General features: G+C 35.3%; 1 protein-coding gene across 2 annotated transcripts in view; it reads right to left on the bottom strand.

The window, feature by feature from the left end:
• Nucleotides 1–25675, bottom strand: part of tafa5a (TAFA chemokine like family member 5a) — a 278672-nt gene that overhangs the window by 120070 nt on the left and 132927 nt on the right. For both annotated transcript variants that reach the window (XM_051691662.1, XM_051691663.1), the window contains exon 2: nt 3207–3356. In XM_051691662.1, the coding sequence (XP_051547622.1) occupies nt 3207–3356 (150 nt within the window). The remainder of the gene's footprint in view (nt 1–3206; nt 3357–25675) is intronic.

Here is a 25675-nt window from a genome sequence, read left to right as displayed (position 1 = left end):
GTGTTGCTGAACATGTGAGCATGTGTGAGCTCCAATTTCAAGGTGAAATATTCACAGGGTGATTCTAGAAGCGAGTTGTATTTTTAGTCGTAAATTATGTTACACAGTCTACAGGAATATATATTTTCTTAACCCTACCCCCTAGCCCAAACCCCAACCCACCTAACTCTCAGTAGAGTAACATTTTTATTTTAAAAGTGAAAACAAAACTGCCAAATCAAAATCACCATTGTTTATATAAACACGATTACTTCCTAGTTGTTATGGCACTACAACATGTTTCTTTGAGGATAGCAGTGCTAAAAGGGGAAAGGTGTGAGCATTTGAATTGAAGCAAAAGCAACTGATGGGGGATGGTGACATGTCGACTGCTGTTGAAAAATACCACAACTAACCAGCTCTCATTCCCAGAATCCTTCACTGCTGTTCACATTCACCCCTCTACACTAATAAAGTGCAACAGTGACCGCCCATTTTTTCAGTAGTCTTGGTTCTGGAAGTTTTTTCCCCATTCATTTTCTTCAGAGGGATTAAAGAGTTGTAACCCAATGGACCAAATTACCCAGCTACAAGTGTTAACTCAGAGCCTTTTTTAAAAGGATCCGGTAATGATACCGGAAGTGCCGGAAGTAGCCGGAAGTAGCGATCTAATTCCATTGTTATTTTTTACATCCTTGAAGTGGTCTATAGAAACCAAGAACCTTATTGAAACCAAACAACGCAGACATGTTGTGCCTGTTAATGGAACCAGAAGTCATGAAAATCTTTTGGACCCCATTTTTAAGATGCATATTGGGTGATCCAATCACATGTGTTCAGGCGAGACATATCGCCGTTTACACCTGGTCGCTTCAATGCATCTCCTGTGATTAAACTTAAGCACAAATGCAATATTTCAAGCAGAATTCTCAGTTATTTTAGTGGAGATCCTATAAATGAATACTGAAACAGAAAATTCTCTCATCATTTACTCACGCTCATGCCATTTTCAGATGTGTATGAGTTTATTTCTTCTACAAAACACAAATGAAGATTTTTAGAAGAATATTTCAGCTCTGTAGGTCCATACAATAAATGGTGGCCAGAACTTTGGTCCAAAAAAGACGTAAAAGTAATATTTTTTTCAGTAAATCAGTACATTTCTGATGCGTTCAGTATGGATTATGCCATGTTGTCACATCTCCATCCTTGCTTTTTAGTGATCCAATCACAAAATGTTTTGCACCCTGTTTAAACCTATATTTAATGCTGATCACTTGTGATCGGATCAACCGAATGCATCTTAATACCAGGTGTAAACAAGGTCTTGGTTACAATATTTGTTTTTAGAAAAGTAAAATGGTTAGGAATAAGAACAGGCTTTCATTTCTTAATTCTTGTAGCACAGAATTTTGTGTCTGTGGATTATAAAGTTGGTAGAGTGACCTATACAGACTGAAGGACACAGCAGGTCCCAACATATATGACAATTGTGCTGATGACACTCTCTCTCTCTCTCTCTCTCTCTCTCTCTCATTTCCCTTTAGTGGACTGTGTCTTGCTTTTTATGCATTTATTTCTGGAACAGTATTGTTTCAGAGGTATAAAATAGGGAAGTGGACTTTCTGTAACAATAGAACATCCCCCCCCCCCCCCCCACACACACACACACACAATATGGCATATGTATTACACTTTAAACTCTTCCATTCAGAAGCATATTTTGGCTGCTGCCTGTAATTTTTCACACCCAAATTTAAAAGCTCACCTTGCACACACACATCTATTTTGCAATACCTCACACATTCTGCATGGTTTCACTGAATATCCCGGCCTCTGAGCGGACTAGAAGCTTAATCTAGGTATTTTTGGAAAGATGCATATTTTCATTCCTGAGAATTTGCGCTTTCATTTGATATATGACATGTCTTTTTAATTGCTATTTGAAAAAATAAATATATACTGTATATCATAATTCAAACTTTTACACCACTGCCACAAGGTGGTGCTCATTTGCGACACAGAGTTTATCAGGTCTTATCTTGTTATTTAATATTCATACTGTAAATGAAAATGATCAAGATTTGTGAAAAAGCTTTTAAATGGTACCATATGACTATGTATCCAGGGACTTTACGTTTTAAATGTAAACTCATTACACAATCCTGGCCCTGCCCAGAGACCTGCTGGCATTAAAGTGATTTTAATGTAATTTGTTACAGTAGAAAATGCAATGGTTTAATAATAGCTGCTGCAAAAAAATGACATACTATGCAAAATAATTCTATATTAACCACACTGTTAATACGTTTTGTCCGGAGACCTAAAAAGGTAAAATGTTGTAACAAATAAATTATCTTTTTTTTTTTTTTTTTTTTGTAAGTTTGTTTGTTTTGTTGTTGTTGTTTTTTTTAATCAAAAGTTAAAGTCAAGTTGATTTTTGACTAAATCAACTGGAATATATATATATATATATATATATATATATATATATATATATATATTAAATATAAAAATATATAGCTAAAATATACAAATATTTTGAGATTTTTTAATGGTTTTATCATCCACCAGGTAAAAATTATAAATCTGATTGCTAAGAAAATACATTAAACACCTCTCTCTTCAACTAGCCACATGATTTCCATTATCATCATGTCTGTAGCACAAACGAGTGGGATGAGTTTTGCGCTAACATTTTAAACTTAGGGGCAAGGGTTTGTTCATAAGCAATAGTAATAATAATGACTGCCTTAACAAAGACTACAAGTGATAATTACTCAACACTTACTCATGTGTAAACACATGCACACAATAACATAATGTTTGACATTGTCTGTTTAAATCGTTGACATTGAGAAGAGTTGAGGCCAGTTAACACAATAAAACTAACAGAACAGGATGCTACTATAGCAAAAATAAGTTACAAATGAATTTGCAGTTAGAAGGTTTTGTATATAACAAAGTGCGTGCACAAGTTGGCAATCATCTTAGTTTAACTAAACGATTGAGTCTTAGATTTGACAATGACATAGTTAATGATCTACTGTTTAATTCAAATTAATATCTGGTAGCAATTATAATCAACCATATATAGCAGTCATTAGATGTTTGATAGACAGATATGTGTGTAGTAATATAATTTAAAGAGCAGTGAAAAAATATGAAGTAATCTGGTGGCAGTTGTTTTCAATACATTGTATTTTTTTTTCTCAATCTGATCTTACCATCCACACAGGCAGGCCTGGCTCTTGTTGTCCCAGCGATCTGTCCTTTCTTACATGCACAGCGGGCTGTCTGTCTGGCGATCGTCCTGCGTGGCTGACTGCTGTCTCTGTCCAGAGTGACAATCTCACAGGTACCTGCTGCCAACTGACCTGCAGGACACAACCAAAGACAAAACAAAGTTCGTCAGAGGAACACTAGGAAAGATTGCAGGCAATGTTATTGCTCAGAGGTTGCTCTTTTATAATTTAGAAGATTTCGGTATCAATTTCGTTGAGATTTTTCTCCTAAAATATCTTGAGACATACAAATAGAAAGAAATAAAACAACTGTTGACATACAGGAAGAGTATAGCACTTTAAAGTTAATGTGGATTGCAAAGATCAGATCATTTGGTCTTTGAAGAATTTGTTAAGAGTTCTTTAAAAAAGCTCCGTTGAAATAGTTTGACTTTTGATTGCAGCTGTGTCTTGGCAAATCACAGTTTGAGATATTATTGAGATCTCTTCTGAAACATTACAGGAGGCACATGTGAAATTACTCAAAAAGCAGGGGATTTCAGCAATGTCTCTATTTGCTCTCCATTTAATCTCATTGTTGTCTAGGAGAAACAATTGAGATATTAAATAAGAGATCTCATTCATGATTTTTCTTTCCTGTCACCGGTATATATCATGACTCATCTCAGTAATACAATACTAATACAGTATGAGATTTTGACCCTCTTTTTCCATTAAAATTTGGGTAACACTCATATTTACACATATTGGATTCATTAATGACTAATAAGTCATTTATAAATGAAAATCGTTGATATGTGGGTACTACAAAATGTTTAAAAATAGCTACTTTAATGCAATACTTACAAATAGTTTACAAACACTTTATAATAACTACATAGTATGAAGAATTTGTAAAGAATTACTTTATAGTTAATTGATCATTTATAAATAATTGTTCTTACATTAATAAACTACATACAAATAGTTTGTTATTTGTTTATATTCACTGTAGCAAATTATTTATTATTGTTTTTTTAAGTGCATACTGTATATAGGCAGTTTGATATTTTTATTTTTAATTAATTTGTAAAAAAAATTTTTTATCCTTAGTAAACAACCAGTTAATCATACCTAACTGATGTATATTAGTTGATGCAAACCAGTGGTAAAGAAGTGTTTATGAGAACATTAAGAAAGCATAGATTCTTAGTTAATATATTAAATATGTAATGAACTGTATACACATTTAAGACACTAACATCTTACAGACGGTAGGCAATTAAGGTCACAGTTGTAAAAACTTAGGACACTAAAGAGACCTTTCTACTGACTCTGAAAAACACCAAAAGAAAGATGCCCAGGGTCCCTGCTCATCTGCGTGAACGTGCCTTAGGCATGCTGCATGGAGGCATGAGGACTGCAGATGTGGCCAGGGCAATAAATTGCAATGTCCGTACTGTGAGATGCCTAAGAAAGCGCTACAGGGAGACAGGAAGGACAGCTGATCGTCCTCGCAGTGGCAGACCACGCGTAATAACACCTGCACAGGATCGGTACATCCGAATATCACACCTGCGGGACAGGTACAGGATGGCAACAACAACTGCCCGAGTTACACCAGGAACGCACAATCCCTCCATCAGTGCTCAGACTGTCTGCAAAAGGCTGAGAGAGGCTGGACTGAGGGCTTGTAGGCCTGTGGAAAGGCAGGTCCTTACCAGACATCACCGGAAACAACGTCGCCTATGGGCACAAACCCACTATCGTTGGACCAGACATGACTGGCAAAAAGTGCTCTTCACTGACGAGTCATGGTTTTGTCTCACCATGGGTGATGTTCGGACTCGATTTGGAGATGGAGGGTCCATCATAGTCTGGGGTGGTGTGTCACAGCATCATCGGACTGAGCTTGTTGTCATCGCAGGCAATCTCAACGCTGTGCGTTACAGGGAAGACATCCTCCTCCCTCATGTGGTACCCTTCCTGCAGGCTCATCCTGACATGACCCTCTAGCATGATAATGCCACCAGCCATACTGCTCGTTCTGTGCGTGATTTCCTGCAAGACAGGAATGTCAGTGTTCTGCCATGGCCAGTGAAGAGCCCGGATCTCAATCCCATTGGGCACATCTGGGACCTGTTGGATCGGAGGGTGAGGGCTAGAGCCATTCCCCCAGAAATGTCCGGGAACTTGCAAGTGCCTTGGTGGAAGAGTGGGGTAACATCTCACAGCAAGAACTGGCAAATCTGGTGCAGTCCATGAGGAGGAGATGCACTGCAGTACTTAATGCAGCTGATGGCCACACCAGATACTGACTGTTACTTTTGATTTTGACCCCCCCTTTGTTCAGGGACACATTATTCCATTTGTGTTAGTCACATGTCTGTGAAACTTGTTCAGTTTATGTCTTAGTTGTTGAATCTTTTTATGTTCATACAAATATTTACATGTTAAGTTTGCTGAAAATAAAAGAAGTTGAAAGTGAGAGGACATTTCTTTTTTGCTGAGTTTATATACAGAGATTCTCTGTTGTGCTCACGTTATTTAAAAACAAACAAACAAACAAAAAAAACTTCAGATTCAGATGTGATGATGTTATTGAAGCACTTTATTTTTATTTTATTTTTTTAAGCTTTAGTGTCTATTTTGAGACATTGTGATTGAGATTCTGTGGAGATGGTTATTTCACAGCCAAGTTTTCAGAGTAATGTATCATTAATAAATGTTTAATTAGGCATATACAGTTCTCACTTTAGATTAGGTCACGCAAAATGCTTAGTTAGCAATTAGTCAATGCTTTATTACGACCTATATATTAAGTAATAATTGGTTTAATAGTAAGTGTTGCTAAAACAATATATTAATTATGTTTAAATGTAATTCCAATTAATTAAATTTGTTTTTATTTACTATGAATTCATGCCTTGTTCTTGTTAAAAAAAAACATTATCAAACTGCCTATAAATTAACTTAATAAAAAATAATAAATCATTTGCTACAGTGAATATAAAAAAATAACAATCTATTTGTGTGTAGCTTATTAATGTAGGAACAATCATTTATAAATGATCAATTGACTATAAACTAATGCTTTACAAACACTTTATACCATGTAGTTATTATAAAGTGTTACCACAAATAGTAAACATTTCAACTTACATGTTATAAATGCTTAATAAATACTTACTCATGCTTCAATACTTATTTATACAAGATATACTTTCACTGGTTACAAATGTTGAGTGTTATTAAGCATTCATAATATTTGAAATGTCCACTATTTGGCAGGTATTGCATGAAAGTCACCCTTTTTATGCATGTTGTTATAACTGCATATGAATGATTTATTATGCATTTGTAAATGAATTATTAGTCATTAATTAACCCCTTTGTAATCCCTTAACATGGGGAACATTAAGTTAAAGTGTTACCAAAATTGGCTTATTTTAGTGTGAAGCAACAAGAATCATATGCAATTACTTACTGATTTTACTTAATTACTTTAATTATTAAAAACACTTCTTTACTAAAATTATCCTTTGGTCCATATTATACCATAAAATTAGTTATTTGGTCCTGAATGCTGATTGGTTAATACAGCTTTCCAGTTGTTCTGAAATACACAATATATAACATGCACTGTTATTTTGTGTCACTTTTTCCCAGCAACACAATTTGAGTTTAATGATTAAAAAAAAAAAAAAATAAAATAAAATAAATATATATATATATATATATATATATATATATATATATATATATATATATATATATATATATATATATACACACATTATATATGTATGGACATTACAATTATTTAAATACATTGCAAGTATTTAAATATTATATCAGCCAGCATTTAAATGATTATATCTCAGTATCGGTTTGGAGTAGCAACATGATTATATTGTTAGAAAGACTTTCCCTTTGTATTAAGTGCATTAAACTCAAAGTGTGTTACTGGGTCAAAGTGACTCAAAATGATGAAGCAAGCCACATACAGTCAAAGGTGTAGGTTTGGTTTGAAAGTTGGTATGGACATAAAGCAAGGATAATATATATATATATAAAAAAGAAAAATAAAAAATAAAAAAAAAATTGGTATTAAGAAAATGTGAGAAAGTCAGTCATATAACCCCAATTCCAAAGAAGTTAGGACAGTATGAAAAATGCTAATAAAAATAAGAAGGAGTGAATTGTAAATTATATTTACACTTTGCTATATTGAAAACACTACAACTACACATTATATGATGTTTTACCTTCTGAATTTCATTGTTTTTTGAAAATGTACAATAATTTGAAGTAAAGATTGCAACATGCTCCAAAACAGTTGAGACGGGCAATTTAAGACTAATAACAAGCCAACGAGTTGAAATAACATGGCGATGTGAAACAGATGTTAAACAGGTGAGGCAATCATCTCAGTATATATAAGCAGCCTCCAAAAACAGCCTAGTCCTTCAAAAGCAAGGATCATTGGAGACTTGTCAATTTGCCAACAGATGCTTCTGCAAATAATCCAGCACTTTGATAACAGTGTTTCCTAAAGACTAATTGGAAGGATTTTGGGCATTTCACCCTCTACAGTGCACAATATAGTTAAAAGATTCAAGGAATCTGGTCAATTCTCAGTGCGTAAAGGGCAAGACGAAAACCACTTCTGAATGCACGTGATCTCAGATCCCTCAGACGTCACTGTCTTAAAAATACATCATTCATCTGTAATGGATATCATGAACATAGGCTTGAGATAACTTTAGTAAACCTTTGTTAGTCAACACCACTTGCCGCTGCATCCACAGATGCAAGTTAAGATCTTAGCGTCCATGGCATGGGTAACTCGCACATCTGTGAGAACACCATTAATGCAGACAGATATGTAAAAATTTTGGAGCAACATATACTGCCATCCAGCACCATCTTTTTCAGGGACGTCCCAGCATTTTCCTGCAGGACAACTTCAAACCACATACTGGCTGGATTACAAGTGCATGGCTGTGTAAGCAGAGAGTGCGGGTGCTAGATTGGCCTGCCTGCAGTCCTGACCATCTCCAATTGAGCATGTGTGGCGCATTATGAAGCGCATTAGATGGCAACGAAGACCCCGTACTACTGTGCAGCTGAAGACCTGCAAAATGAATAAATGTGGGAAAATTCCACTTTCTAAACTTAACAAACTTGTGTCTTCAGTGCCCAAATGCTTAATTAGTGTTATTAGAAGAAATGGTGATGTTTCACAGTGGTAAACAGTCGACTGTCCCAAATTATTTGGAGCATGTTACAATCATCTGATTTGAAATTACTGGAAATTTTCAACAATGCAATTCAGAAGGTAAAACATCATATAATGTGTAGCTGTAGTGCTTTCAATATAGCAAAGGGTGAATATAATTTACAAACCACTTCTTTTTGTTTTTATTAGCATTTTTCATACTGTTCCAACTTTTTCGGAATTGGGGTTGTAGGCAAAATAACGTATTACCACCTATAACAAGTCTAATTTCTTAAATATATTAAAAAATTTTCTGCCCCACAATTTTATATATTAGCCTATTTTGTTTTTTATTTTGAAAAATGTGATATGCAATAAACTTGGATAATATGACAGAGATAAGAGATGCAATAAACCTAAGATTAATGGGTCAACATTAAACGTCATCTTTTTCAAGATTTAACTCAAATAAATTATATCTAAGGAACATGAAATGATATTCTGTAAAATGTATTATCCAGTATTAAACAAAAGGTAGGGCAAAATTTACAATTTACATATGCAAAAGGACATCTCAAGATAAATTGTGGGGAGAAGGGAGCATTGACATTTTTTTTTTGCTTTCCAGCTCCCCTCACTTCCACATAATCTTTTCTCAAATTGCTTATTTACTGTATATGAACTTACATTTTATCTGAAAATGTAGGCCTCCTGAACAAAGTGAATTTTTTGATCACAAATGCCTTATTTTATTATTTATTTTATTTTATTTTTTAATCTATCCTAATGTTCTTCTCTAATGTGCAAAATAAAACATGTATTGGAAGTTATACTGGCATCTTAAAATCCTGCACCGCTGACACAACCGTTAACATTTTAAGGTGTCTTCCTCAAGAGGGCGCTTACTGGCCGAAAAAGCAGAAATCTCAGGGCATTTTTTTACTTAGAGAGGAAACATTTGTACACAAAAAAGTATGCTTGTTTAAATCTATTAATTTCAAGGATTGGACATAAAATACAAATGGTAATCCACTCATGTAATCTCCAGAAAGTAATTTTTAAAAAATCTTACAAACAGCTGTGATTGGTGCATCCTGAACAGCGCTGAGAAAAGTCACAGGTGCCACGTGACAACACCATTTATGTGTTGCTTCAGAAGAGCTAGGACAATAATTTGCACATTAATAATTATACTAAGGACCTTTAATATTTGTTAAAATGAAAATAAAATCATAGTATAAAGTCATTTTTATGTGGTAAAATTGGCCAAATGTTGGTTGGGACATGTCCTTATCACCCCTACCTAAATCTACGCCTATGCATTCAGTAACAAATAGCTATGATGTGAAACACCAGCTCACTTAGCTTCTGTCACTGTCCACAGCACCCAAAGAGGCCAATTTTTAACTTTGGTATGCGTGTAAAGAACTATGTATGTCTTCAATATTCAAACACTGAAGCCAAAACTGTTGCATAATTCAAGTAAATGAATACAAATGAGCAACACAACTTTAAATACATAAGTAAATTTCTATTAGGGCTGTCTGTGACCCTCATCCCCAGTGTGCACCCCTCAGATTAACCCGTCTGCATGTGTGACCCTGAGGCCGTTCCACCGGGAATCTATTTACCGGAGCGGATTGTGGATTCCTGAGGATTGGAAACTTGAGGATTGTGATAGAAAAAGAGTCAGAGCTGTGATTTAAACTGACCCAGAGTCAGCGTGTGAAGGTAAAACAGGGTTAATTAGCTGAACACACAGGTCACATTCAGGCTAATGGAGATTCTTAAGATACATAGCCATACCGGTGTAACAAATGCTTGTGCGCAGGCAAAGGTTAAACAACATCAAGCTTAACAAGATGTTTGTGTTTTCTTGAAGTTTATCTAACCTTTAGCCTAATGAGTGCTGGGCGTGTGTGCTGGATTATGTCAAAATCTATTTGGGAGTGTGTGTTGCCTTCCAAACAAGACTTGTTAAGTTCTTGTTAAAATAATGATGCAAACCAAGAAAATCTGATGATACTGCTGCTGTAAAAATCATTTCTTTGAATATTTTTGTCCAGTTTATTAAAAAAAATAAAAATGAAGGTTTAAGTTTGCAGCATACACACTAATTACAAGAAAGAGAGCTAAGTAGAAGTCTAAAACACGAACTTTGAACAAATGTCAATGTTACTTATTTATTCCTCCTATTGATTGCTGAACCTGCTTATGAACAAGAGCACTCATTTTTCTAAATTTTCTTCCTTCATTGTTTTCCATTTTCCCTGAAACCGCTTTATAAAATACGCATGAAACACTTTGTTTCTCCATCTCTGAGAAATCTAATCAATATACTGTGTGAAAAATGATGGTACCGTTCTATACTGTAGATAAACAAACACATATACTGTATCTGTCTTTTATTGTTTTATTACTCTCATTCCTTTCTCTTTTTTGTTTCTCTATCCTTTCTTTTCTATGATCAGTTATATGCTGTCTCATTAATGAGATTTTTATTATAATAAATAAATGATGCAAATCATTGCAGAGTCATTACTAGAGATGTTGATGTTTGTTGCCAGTATCTTCCAACTGCTCATTTTGAAGATCATTTGGAGGGTAGATGTGTTCTTTTTTTTCCCTCCCAATTTGTAGTTTAATAACCCCAATTCCCAATGTGCTTTTTAAGTCCTTGTGGTCGCATAGTGATTCACCTCAATCCGGGTGGTGGAGGATGAATCTCAGTTGCCTCTGCGTCTGAGACCATCAACCCATGCATTATATCACGTGGCTTGCTAAGCGCGTTGCCATGGAGACATAGCGCGTGTGGAGGCTTCACACCATCCACCGCGGCAACCACGCTCAACTCACCACACGCCCCACTGAGAACGAACCACATTATAGTGACCACGAGGAGTTTACCCCATGTGACTCTACCCTCCCTAGCAACCGGGCCAATTTGGTTGCTTAGGAGACCTGGCTGGAGTCACTCAGCACGCCCTGGGATTCGAACTAGCAAACTAGCGAACTCCAGGGGTGGTAGCCAGTGTCTTTTACCACTGAGCTACCAAGGCCCCCACTGGATGTGTTCTTGTGTTTTAAAACAGCTAGACGGAATTCAACATAATGGAAAAGAATGCAGTGGTCTCAGGACTTGGATCCTGTTTGTGCTCGATGTTCATATCAACTGTATACTAAAACAGACATATTTTTACATCATCAATAGCAGTTCACTTCCACAATTGCATTTATTTGTACATTACTAGACTTTCAAACTAGGCTTTATCTAAAGCAATTTAGAGTGCATTCAAAGTATACAGTGCATTTGATCAGTTTGTGGGGAGGTTTCACTAAACAGTTGTATCACTTTTGGACGAGGTACAGTGCAAAAACCTGCATTTTATTCAATATTAACACTAACCATTTGTAGTTTAATAAGGCATTAAATCTGCTTGAATAGTGCTGTGCCGTATTTTAAGTCTTTATCGGTCTTTTCAGTACAAACACTTCTCTCTGTGTTAGTTAGGCTAATGATAAATAGCGCTTAAAGCACTACAATGTAACATTAGATTTTAACGTGTATCTATTAACAAGTTTTATTCTAAAAATTGTATTCTATAAAAAAAATAAAAAAAAACCCTTTTCCTTTGCCCAAACAGTCAAATTAATTCCATCCCTTCAAAAGTTTCAAAAAGAAATAATGTCACAGACCCAGTCATCCCATCAATCACTATTTCAACTGTATTTGTAAGAGCCTATTTGTTAAATTCTTTAATTGAAGTTGAAAATGTTCATAAAGAGTGCTACATTTGTACATATTTACACATTAAACCTTTATTTTGTTACATGCATATTGTTTAAATGCATGATTTGTACTTTTAACAAGTATTTTCAATAAGTTTACATCGATATTCATAAGATGTGAGACAAAGGTACTGTCTCTTTAAGAATAGCGGCAGTTCAGTGAGCAAGTGTTGCGGTTGGGTTCACATAGTGTCGTCGCACAGTTTCTTTACCACATCCACGATATATGTGATTGATATGGGGTGTAACGGATTTTTACGGTGTGATATCCATCACATAAAATTCCACTGTATCACGGTATCACAGTATTAAGATGCTTTGCTAATATTATTAGCAGTTTTATATTTAGTTTAGACAAAAAACATTTTTTGTTTAAATTTTATTGTATGCCATATTGTCAAATATAATTTTTTAATTATTATTTTAAGATTTATGAAATTGAATATATACAGTATATATATATATAAACACCTATTAATTTGTAAAGAGTTAACAGGTTAACAGATTTGGATTTAATTCAGTAAATAGTTGCTTTTTGTTTGATTCTAAACAATACCTACTGAAACATCAATGATTATTCATGTTTATTTGTTGCTGTTTTTCCCTGTACTGTCTATATACTGCTACAGTATAATTTCCTGTATGCCTGAAGCACTTTGTAAACCCTATTACATACTTTACAAATGAAACATATTATTATTAGTATTAGTATTAAACACATTGTAGGCCTACTGTTGTGCTGCACTTAATAAATGATGAACAAATAGTCAACCCATCGTAACGTTGCACATTAGCGCTTAAATCCATTTGCTGAGTTTGTGAATGTGACAGAAAGCGCAAACATAATGTTAGCCTACCTATAAATTGTATCTGGTGTTTTTATAATTATAGGGGGTCTATAATTTATTATCCTATTGTCACAGTCTGTCTCCCTCATGTGCTTCAAGGACTCTTATTTTGAAGTTTTCCCCTGGACTACATCTCCCATAGCTCACTTCCCTCATCACTTCCATCTGCTCCTCATCAACCTGTATTCCATTCCCTCATTTAGTTCCTTGTGTATAAATACCCTCTAGTTTTGTTCATCCATTGTCAGTCCTTGAAGAGTTACGCTGTGTTTATGAAGTGTTACGTTTAATGGTTTGTTGTGATGTTTAGCTTTATTGTTTGTTCCACTCCAGTGTTTGTTTTTAAAGAATTTAAATATTTACTCCTGTGTCTCCTCTCTTCCTCTTCCACTCCAAGAACCCAATGTTACACCTATAGGATAAAGTGGATTTTAACTTGCATTCATCTTAATCTCACAGAGATGGTGCACAGCCATGTCTCTACATTAGGGGCAAGTGGGGCTAAGCCCCGCCAGTGGTGGCGCTGTTGTGCAAATTGCATGTCATCATCATAAATTTATTTTATGATATAATATATTTTCTGCGACTTAAATGTGTTTCATGTCCATTATACAAGAAAAAAGTATATATTCTTTTGAGAAATTCTATCATTAAGGTATGTTGCATAAAAGCCATTTAATCGTTCTCACTTGCTATGCGTGGGGCTAGCCCTTCATCCTCAATGTTAATCAACGGAGATCTGGAGAACGTCATGCACATGTGCAACGAGCGTTCAATGATAGCCTGAGGGGCTAGTTTGCCTTTGCCCCTGAGCCAATCAAAAGCTTCGATCATATTTATGTCAAGCTGTCGACATGAGCATCGGATGTTACCGGGTGCAGAGTTGACCAGCGTAGTGAACTTCATTGGTAAGTTTTTGGAATGTGCTGCTGGTTGGATTAGTTAAAGTGCACCGTTCATCATTTCAATGAATTGTATGCCATTGTGTTGAGGTGTTGTGTTGTTGGCGCATTAGTTTGTATTAGATTGCAATGACTGATAAATAGAGGAAGTCTGTTGTCATTTTGATTAGTTTTGTTATGCTTTTCATTCGAGTTAGTGAGATAATTTGAAGATTTGCCTATTTGTAGTTTACTTTCACGTTTACTTGAGCTTTTTGACATGGATGTGCACGTCTTAGTGGTGTTTTGTGCTGAGATTAAATCATTAGGGATGTTTGAGTGGAATCATGTTCAGAGGTTGCGCTAGAAAAAAGTGTGAAACTGCTGCCTGTCAATCAACCGCTGCGCTAAAATGAGGTTTTTAAACTTTGCCGGTTAAAGCGCAAACACATGCACAAGTTCACAGAACTTCATAGTCCCTGATATGAACATAAAGTGTAACATGAGAAGCACATCTGTGATAGAATTTGGAATTATTTGTTTCAAAGATCGGTCAAACAATTAATTGTTAAGTCATTGTTTGTGCCCTACACTAAATAATGACCCTGAGATGCCACTGATGGTGCATCAGGTTTGTGGTGTTTCCTGCTTGAGCTGACACTTTTTTCCTTTTTTGCGACAAACCTTACAAACTGGGTGACTAAGAAAAATTGATAGTGCCTTGTAGGACTTTGACATGCCTGAAGTATTCCCACACCATGGATTTCAACCATTTTAGTAGGGGAAATAAAGATTTAGGTTCTGACTTGTCTGTGTGCTACGCTCGCGACACGTGCGTGTCGCCTTTAAAATGGAGTGACTTTTTTTTCTTTGAATATCCCTCATGTTCTCTACAGTCAGTTGTTGATCAAATTTTCTTTGTCTTTGATCAACAACTGACAGTAAAGAAAGTAAGAGATATCCAAAGAGACATCATGTGCATTACTAACATCCAAATATTGTTTCCATTTCACAACATTTTAAAGTCCTGTGTTCTGTATTAATGGAATCTGTTGAGTATATAAAAGCAACAAATATTAGTTTTGTACCATAAACAGCAAGCAGCATACCTTATCCCTGTGCTGCGCTAATCAAGGACGTGATCGGTTGAGGAAAATGCTTATTTACATGAAGCTGAAGTTTACCAGATTTCTACATAGATGTGTAGGCTAACTGTATACCCCCCCCCACCCCCCCCCACAATACATTCTTTAGTGAATTTCCCCCAAAGTGTTCCTCGGGAATTAAACGCATGACCTTGGCAATGCTAGCCAAGCTACAGAAACAAACCTTGTGATCTGTATTGGTGGAGTCCAAATGAACCGTTCCTCCATACCATTTTCACATAGTCTCGGTACATCTCTCTCTCTCTCTCTCTCTCTCTCTCTCTCTCTTTTTAATTTATATTCCTACCTTCCTCCACACTTCTGGATGATGTTGGATAATGACATGTCAGATGTGTGTAGCAGCGCAAAAATCCATCTTTCTCTTTAACACTCATTTCTGCAGAGATTGCATTTGTCTGAAAATCCCTAACAGGAACTGCAGAAAATCAACATACAGTGATATAAGCATAATAAGACTGAGAGATCAGGAAAAGCTCTTTTGAAAATCTCTTTCTTTCTTTTATCAGCATTCAAGCACTGAATAACGTTTCTGCACTTGTTCTACACATTAAAATATAAAATAACTTAAATTATCATTCCAATAGAATTGTTTCTATAGAAAGAACCTACACAACTTTGAAGGGGTTAAATTACGTGTTTGGGAAATAGGTGAATTACGTAGTGACCAACATCATTAAGTGCTTTTTAATACAGTAAAAATGTGGAAACCTGCAATTATTAGCTCTTTAGACAGATATGATTTCTTTGTCAAGGATATATAAATCGGTTCTTTAATGACCAACAACTCATTTACAAATGCATTATAAATCATTTATATGCGGTTATAACAACATGAATAAAAAGGGTAACTTTCACTTGCCAAACAGTTTTTACCTTATATTCGCTTAATAATATTTTTTCAACATTAGTAACATATATAAAAATAATAATAATCTTAATGTAAACTGGCAACATATGGTGAATTTATTAGGGAGTTGAGAAACCTGCACATAAATGTTCAGCTTTGTTTTTACAATTAATATAAACACAAAGCAGACTGTAGCAAAATGACACAATCCCTCTTTTTATTCTCAATTTAATAATCTACTTTTGCTATATTGTGACAAATCATGAATTTGGGCATTTTAAGTTTAGGGTTAATATAAGTATAAATAAGTGTATTTATTAAACATTTACAACCTGTAAGTTTAAATGCTCACTATTTGGAAAGTATTGCAAGAAGTCACATTTTTATTCATGTTGTAATAACTACATATAAATGATTTATAATGCATTTGTTAATTACTTATTTGTCATTAATAAACCGATTTATAAACCCCTAACAAAGGGTACAACATGAATAAATCCAATTAAGTGAGATCTTTATTTATTTCTTTTCTTATTTCTTTTTCCATGCAATTTTGAAGGAGTCCCCAAGCATACTTGCTGGCTGCAAACTTTAGACTGGTAGTATACTATGAAAACTGTAACTTTGAACTTGAACTATGAATACTTCACCATTCAGATTTTTTTTATTTTTTTTATTTTTTTACTAAAACACATCTGCATTTAATAAAACTAAGCTGCAAAAACAACAATTTTTTTTCTGAACATCTTAAAAAATAAATAAAAAAAACTACACAATCAGCTCCATGTGTGAGTTCCTGTGTTAATGTAACTTTAAACAATGACTTTTACTGATGTGTCCTTGAAAAAAGTGGTGTTGATACTACACACCAATATTATTAATTTTATATTTGTTTCTTCATCTGTCCAGATGTTGTTTGATAGTTTTTCCATCAAGTGTACATTGATAAGTCTAATGTAAATGAGCATTTGCTGTCTTCAATACACCTACAGTGCCGACAAATGAATCTGTGTCGGTTCATTTTAGGGCAACATAATACATAATGCTATGATTCTTGAAACATTACATTCCTTTCACCTCATTCACTTTCTTCAAGCTTGTTAGATCATTTTCTCATGCATTAAGGTCATTAGCCAAATGTTCAGCATGAACAGCTGAATTAAAATCATAATTGATTTAGTGTGTTTGCGAAGCCTGAAGGCTCTTGTAGATTAGTGACATTATGGGTGTCAGTGTCAGTGCATTCAAGTTTCTTCTTTCTTTGTGATACTCAAACATCTGAAGCACTCATGTAAATTGCAGAAAGTGGTTGAATCTAAGATCTATTTATAAGTTGAGTGCTTTAGAGTTTAAAGCAGTGAAATGCTAAACTACTGGAAGTCACTAATGTGGCTGGCTCGGAAATTGCTGTCAAAAAAAAAAAAAGAAAATTCATTAATTTACTGGAAAAGGGTGCAGAGAGAAATGGATGAGACTTAAGGACTTGACATTTTAAAATACACAGCAGGCAGGTACATCCCTCAATTCTCCAGTTCCTAATTGTTATTGAAGTTCAGAAGGTCTTCATTGCTCAAGCACACTAGAGTTTAAACAAGTACCACATCAAGAATCTATTAATTTGCATTGCTAGGCTGTTGCTAAAGTGTTGTGAGTGGTTGTTTGTAGATGTCAGGATGTTCTGAGCATGGCTTGGCATTAACTTTTCACTGAACAAGAGGATGACTTTGTCAATAGTTTGTCCATAATTCATGGAAATCGAGATCTAAATTGTACCATTGTTTTTCTTTTGTTTCATTTCCTGAGACCCGAGCATGACTGCTGTGTGCGTTTTCTATTTCCGTTTTTGATTTGTAACTAGTAGAACCTAATTAACGTATGCACTTAGTTGCATAGGAAAGCTATGGTATGCTCCCTTGCTCCCTATTTAGTGACTGACATAACCTCCAGTTTGCTGTCTGTCTGCACTGGTCTTAGAACAGTTTGAAATGCACCTTATTTTCATCCTAACTCTATATACAGCATACTGTATAATTCGTACACTGCTCTCCTCAGCAAGCCACGAGATTGGAGGTACTGTATCATTCATGTCTGTTGCACAAGCTGGGAATGATTTGCACACTGTTTAAGTTTAGTACTTTAGGTTAGAGGTTTGTTTGATCATATAACTTTAGCAAACACCACTAACAACAGTGAAGCCATAAAAATCACAGCTATCAGCATAGCCTTTTACAGCTGATTAAGTAATTCTAGAGACTTCTATTGAATATGGATTTCTTCAGGATCCATTGGCCTGGAGGTCAACTCTGTGATCTCAACTCATCTGCTAAGTCAACACAACATAATATGCAGAAAAGCAATCAACACTTTGCTTACTGCACACATTTTTTCAAAAAAGATGTCACCATAACACGACTGAATCAAAGTGCAAAAAGAAATATGCCAAAAATAGAAAACTTGTAGTTTCTGTTCCCTAAGATAAACCATTGTTTTGTCTTTAAAGTAATCCTTTTTGCCTTGGCAGTAAATAGAGACACCTACTCTTGCAAGACAAACTTTATGGAGTATCATCCAGACATGCTGTGTTATCATATGTTTGTATATTTTTTAAATGTCCTTTCTCGTGCCTCTTGAAATGAGAAAGAAAAAACCTTAACAATAAAAACTTTGAATTATTACTTTTATCTATAGTTAAACCTATAATCATTATGGAGTTACACTTTGCATTATTGTTCCGTTTGTTAAGTGTTTATAAAGGGGTTAATTAATGCTAATCAGACATTTACAAATGCGTTATAAATTACTGATGTGCGGTTATAACAACATGTATAAAAAGGGCTACTGTCATGCAAAACTTGCCAAATAGTGGTTTTAACTTACAGGTTTTAAATGTGTAATTAATACACTTATTTATACTTATATTAATCAAAAACATAAAACACCCTAATTCATTAAACCATTAACCAAGCTGATGTTGGTAACTCCTTAATGCATTCCTTATACTGTATGTGTCCACCTTACATTAAGGTATTCATACTGTAGGATACTAATGTTGATTAAGTGTTATTAATCATTTATAATATGATGTAATATGTCTCACTATTTGGAAAGTATTGCATGACAGTCCCTTTTTTATTCATGTTGTTATAAGTGCATATCAATGTTTTTATGCATTTGTAAATGAATTATTGGTCATTAATAAACCACTTTATAAACCCTTAACAAAGGGATCTATCTATCTATCTATCTGTCTATCCTTGAATTTCTCTGTTAACAAATAACCCCCTTCCCACTTTTTCTCTAAGTTGTAGTCCTTGCAAACCTTCAGCGCCATCCTGTGAACTCAAATCAATGTAAAGACACTCAATAAGGCAAGCTGAGATTCCAAATAGCCTTTACAAACACTGCTCATGAATCTTGGACAGTCTTGTCTTCTGGCTGGCAGGTAGTTTTAAATGATGCCCTTAACAAGTGTAATCAGGAGAGGTGAGCTGCATCACACTGTCCCAGCACAGCACCTCAGCGGCGACCAACCGCAGCCAGCATGCTCGTTGGCTCCAATTTCTCTGTCGGAGCTCTTGCTGTGGGAAAGATGTAATATATCAAGAACAAATACCACTTCTAAAGTCTCTTCTCTAGGAGAAAAAGACATGGGCCCTGATTTACTAAAGGTTTGCATATATAAAAACGTGTGCTAACTTGATACCAAACTTCAATCATTTTGCTGGCTATAAAAATGTAAGCAATATTGTGAATATCACAATAATTATAATGCTGTTTTTTTGGGGGGGTTTTTTTGGCCACTTATATTACGGCTGAAAATTTATCAAAATAACATTAATATTGTGATATGGTCATATGTCATTTTTATAAGACAAAAAGTGGAGATTAAGAGGAGCTTGCTATGTTTTCCCAGAAGAATACTGCAAATTTTATCTGCACAACAGTTTAAGAAATACACTAACATTTACAGTAGACAACCTCAAAGCTAATACCATGGACTAAAAGCCACTTCAGTTTTTGATATCATTAGACATTCTCTCCCTTTCACACTGAAACATAATTATACACATTTAGACTGCTAAAGGACCATAATACGCCCTTAATGTGAAACCCGGTTTGAGCTCTGGGGGGTTTGTTGGGGGGTTTGCAGGAGTTTGTATGGGATCACAGAGGCTATACTCTGAGAGAGGGTTTGGGGTCCATGAGGCCATTCATTATGCTTCATCAGCATGCAGTGAGGAGGACGGGCCGCCTTCAGAGCGTGAAAGACGCCTTGAGATGGTCTGTCTTTAATCTCAGCTGGTGGGTTCTGCTGGAGGATAAAGACACCTCACATCCTCTCATCTGCACTTCCTCCATGGTCTCTATAGACTTCCCTCTTTCTCACTGCCTCTTCATTCTCATCGAGCTGACTCTCGCTGCTTGTAGAGCCCTCATGATTTTAGTGTCAGGCAGGAGTGCATTAAAGGTTTGCATTAAAAATCTACTGTAGAAAGGCAACTTTCTGTTGCCAAAGACCCTGAAGTATGATGATGATCTCGTAAGAGACCCTCTTCCTTAAATATAATAGCAGCAATATATTTGTGTATATAAATAAACATATATAATTAATGAGAAAAATAATAAGCATATTTTTAACCACAACATGTTGTAACTTAAATCATTTGCAAATGAAGGTGCCTTCTCTGCCCAGAAGGTGGCGATATGCACGAAGAATGTGAATTGCCAAAAACAAAAGATGAATTTGAAAGTCGAGATTGATAGCAAAAAAGGAATTAAATATTGATCTGTTTCTCACTCAAACCTATAATATTGCTTCTGTAGACATTAGTGGACCACACATATGTGCTTATTAACCACTGGAGGTGTATGGATTACTTTTATGCTTTTATGTTGGGTTACCTTTATGTGTTTTTGGAGTTTTACAATTTTTGTACCAATTCACTTGCATTGTATGGACCTACAGAGCTAAAATATTTTTTTCTAAAAATCTTCAGTTTTGTTCTGCAGAAGAAAGAATGTTATACATCTGGGATGACATGAGGATGAGTAAATAATGAGAGAATTTTCATTTTTGGGTGAACTGTCCTTTTAAAATATGAAGAGAAAAAAATCCACATGTAATCTTAGTATCGCAATCAGAGTCCAGGCAAAGGTCAGGGAAGTAACAAAGATGTCAGATCAGGCAAACTAATACAAAACAGTTGGCAATAATCCACCGATGGCAGGCAGACAAGAATCAAGGGAACAAACTATAGTGAAAAACCACTAAAATAGGCAAGAAAACAACAACACTTCACAACTATTGAGTGAAGATGACTAGTTATACACGCTAAACAGGAAGTCAAACAGTTCAATATTCTGGTGATGGTGCCCTCCTGTGACTTGGAGTGGTACGTTGAAATGTTGTCTGATAGAGATTTGACAAAAACATTCAAATAAAAACAAATATATTAAGTAGTTTGAGAGTGTAGGGAGAGCGACTCGATTACGAGATTCACTCCAGCTACACGTGAGTGTGCAGTCAATTCCTTCTCTATTGTAACAGCAACTTATCTGATTAGTGGGTTGCTCTTTATTATTTTAGGTAGTTTAGTTCTTCATCAGGAATTCAGCTACAAAATCAATACTTTATTTAATTGATTTTTTATAAATAAATTAAAAAAACTTTGTCTTGGACTACAGACTTCTATAGAAGAATATATTATCACTAAACAACCTCAGAGCTCATGGCCGGTCTGTCTTGTAAGGTGCATACATTATCTGTAAAAATCAATTTCTCTGAAGTGAAAATGAAAGGAATTTTTAATTTCAGAGCTCTACTGTTTTGCTCTATAGACATTTAGCTTTAAATGTTGCTCTATTTAAAATGCTCTTCTTAAGCAACATCTCCACACGCCTCACAAATAGTGCTCAACTCACAACTGCATGGTACAGTACTTTGATATATAGACCAATTCAAAGAATATTTATTGGTTTGGGAAGTGACTTCTTTGTTCCTGGAGCATTTCTGGTTAGTTGCCAACCACATTCAAAACAACAGAAGGAGGCACTTAATTCAAAGAGACTCATTACGGTAACGTTAACATGATTGTCATTAAATGTCAACATAAAAATTTGGATGTTGTTCGTTGGCTAGATGCTCCCTGGATGCCTGGAACTACTGCAAATTTGTAATCAGATTTCTGGAATAATAAATAAAAAATGGACACCTGGATTTATTAATTGTAAAGGGAGCAATCAAATATTCCAGACCTTTCTGCTAAGGAAATAATTGTTATCATCTAAACGAAAATACACTTTCATTGCTTCTCTCAAGGAAACCCAGTGTCAGCAAGATAATGGTACACATCTGGACAAGTCACTGACAACTTTTTTTTATTTTCAGTTTATATTTATATTTTCTTTGTTTTGTTTTAGCTAGACATAAAAAGTATGGGCTAGTTGTTGTTGTTTTTTTTTTTTTTTAAGTTCTGGATTATAAAAAATGCATGAAATGAATACCATGGTACTACCATGGTACGTCTCCAAAAAAACATATCATTACTATGGTATATGTCTGAAAACCCACGTTAAGGCCATGGTAATTTTTTGGAACTTGCACAGAAAGTGATTTCCTACTCACAAAAGGAATAATACTTTATCATCAAAGAAAAAAATAAAAATAAACATTCTTAAAAGAAATCTTACTAAAAGGCCTACTTCAGCTATATTTATTGTACTACTGATTTGTTTTTAGCCACCATGTTCATACAAAGCACAGGTGTCAAACTCAAGACCGAATCTGGACAGCCACCTCATTTCATGTAGCATGCAAGCTAATTTCTGAAACTTAGGATGGCAGGTGAATGGAACATCTCACTGACCAATTCAGTATAGCTTTCCTCTTCAATATTAATGAGCCTTTCTCTGTCTTCCTAACCAAAAGTGTCTTAAGTGACAAAACAGCGCTATCTAGATCAATTATCAGCACAGCTCAATGAATAGAGTGGCGCGAGCGCAAAGCAGGTGCGTTTACTCACGGACCGGTCTCAACCACACAGTGCAGATCACTATCAACAGTACAAGCTGCTACCCTGATCAATAATAAAAACAACAGAACGGAAAGAGGTGCACTGAGCAGATGTGTTTATTCGTGGACTTATCTCTCGACTGTACAGTGCAAACCAATATAAACAGCACTGGTGAGGAGTGCGGAGTGGATCAAGAAACCCGTTTAGATACGACACCAAATTCTCATTGGCAAAACTCCAAATGTTATCATGATTAAACTAGTTTAAAACCATATTATACCAATGGTATATTAATCATACCATTGATTTAATGTAGTAACACTAACTGTATTAACTATGGTATTTTGGCAGAAATAGTTTCTAAATGTATTTAGATTATTGTTTTCATTACAAAAACGCCATAGTAATTTTACATAGAAAGCACAGTTCCTATGTTAGTGAGGAGCCATGCATGGTACAAAGAATGTAATGTCTGCGCCACTAGAACCACCAAACGGAATTGCAAAAATAAACAATGTTTTCAAAACAGTTTTCTGAATATGCCCCCCGTCTGCCTTTGGTCAGACAAAGAGATAGTCCCACCCCCCATTCATGCTATTGGTTGAGTTACATTGTTGGGGCAGGTCTAAGCGGGTCATTCAAAACAAACAGAGCAATTTTGAAAGCCCAGCTGGAAAACAGTGCTTACAGTTTCCAAGAAAATTAACCTATGAATGGCTTAATTATAGTTATCTCTGCATATTAAGCTGGGATAGGACAAAGTATTTAAAACAGAAAAAGTTACATTCTTCAGCTTTAACTATGGTTACCATGTTCTTATTAGAAATACCATTGAACTATTGATACTATGGAAGAACAGTGGTAAGTTTTCATAATCATTATGCACCAAGCTATCAGTTTCCCCTATGTCTAAAACCTATTCTCTTCTTATGCTCTTTGATTGTAGAAAAATGTAAATGGTTTTGTTTGCCTTCAGAAATTCCAAGAGATGACTGTACTTTAATCAGAAGGAGCCTGATGAAAGGAATATGCAAAGAAGACTAAACTTAGTCAGAATATTTTAATTTAGCCCTTTATAAATTAGGTGTTCTTTTTATTTATTTATTTATTTTTTACTGATTTTACTGTTGTTAATATCATAATTTACATCTGCATCTCAACCTCAAAATCAATGCTTTACTTTCAAATGTGCATTTGAATGCACAAAATATGCAATATTATTGGTAATTGTATGGGTGCTACCAAATCAGGTCCTGGTGCCACATTTTCAACCATTGAGGACAGTCTGATGTAGACCGGGCTGAAATTTTGCTTGACACCACTAAACTAAGATGATATTAGTTCATTTATTACAGGTTCAGTTCCCCTGAAGTAGCCTGAGGTTAAGTATCTTGCCCAGGGTACAGTGGTAATATTGTGTGCATCAACCCATCTGGGTTTTGTGGTTGCCAGCTCAGGTTTTCAACCACTAGGCATCAATTCATAGCTACAATCCTCAATTAAATATACATGTACATAGGAGAAACTATGGTTGAGAAAAACACATATTGATCTGGCTTACAATATAGAAAGGTTCTTATTCAATCTCAGTGGAAGATGCCCAAAGGTATGCAAGATAAGTATTTGTAGAAACCTGAGTTTTTTTATTTTTTATTTATTTTTTTATTTTTTTGGACGTGATAAGCAAACTTTACCTATAGCAACAAATGGATAGACATAAGAACAGGAAAATCTCGAAGGGAAAAGTGGTGGACCCTACATGTGCCCTGCGGTTTGGTGGTCAAGGGAACAATGATCCAAAATATACAGCAAAACCAACAACACAGTAAATTTAAACTACCAGGTTCATATCCTAGAGTGGTCGAGTCACATCCCTGACCTTCAAGTAGTTCACCCAAACCAGCATGACTTTCTTGAGTCATTTTCATTTTTGATGAACACACCTGTTGTTTTAATAAAAAGTCTGCACTTCATATAGTCACTGCATTTCCTGAGGTGACCACTGTACCTCTCTACTACTGCAATCAGATTCTCAAAGCAGCTGTAATCATCCATGTGAGTGCACGTGCTGACAACTGACTGAAATGACAATGAGCTGCACACTGAGCTGAAGACACAAGTCATCTCATGTTCCCTGATTGTTTTTTACCACTTCAGCAGTATATCTGAAAACTCTTCCTGTCTATGCGATCGAAATTGAATCTTTTGTTCCCCTGATCTGTCGATTGAGACCTTGCACAAACAAAATAGCCTCTTAGTTCTTGTAAAAAGACAACAGTGGGATAAATGCTATTTTAAAACTTTCTTTATGGCGTAATTACTACACATGCCAGCCAGTGAAGACACAATTCTGCTTTGAGATATTGCAGTAGCCACTGGTTTTAAAAGGCAGGCATCTCATCTCTGTTTGCACTACTAGGATGGTGAAATGCAACATCAGAGGTTGGCATAATTAGACACTGACCCCCTCCCTTAACCAATAAAGTATGTCTGGTGCCACCACACCTGTCAGTCAAGGGTCCACTTCAATGCCAGGTCCCAGTGACATTCTTGGAAAGTAGGTCTTTGGAATACAAACCAGAACTCAACAACAGCTGTGAAGTTCACATTGTTATTTACATTTTAAAACATGTGTCTGTCAGCCTTTGACCTTCATAACCATGACCGCATTCTAGAATTGCACTCTATGTGGTGTCTCTGGTGGATC

The sequence above is a fragment of the Myxocyprinus asiaticus genome, chromosome 47 (assembly GCF_019703515.2).
Source record: "Myxocyprinus asiaticus isolate MX2 ecotype Aquarium Trade chromosome 47, UBuf_Myxa_2, whole genome shotgun sequence".
In the NCBI taxonomy this organism is placed as follows: domain Eukaryota; kingdom Metazoa; phylum Chordata; class Actinopteri; order Cypriniformes; family Catostomidae; genus Myxocyprinus; species Myxocyprinus asiaticus.
The sequence above is the reverse complement of the archived record's forward strand: the minus strand, read 5'-3'. Positions and strand labels throughout refer to the sequence as shown.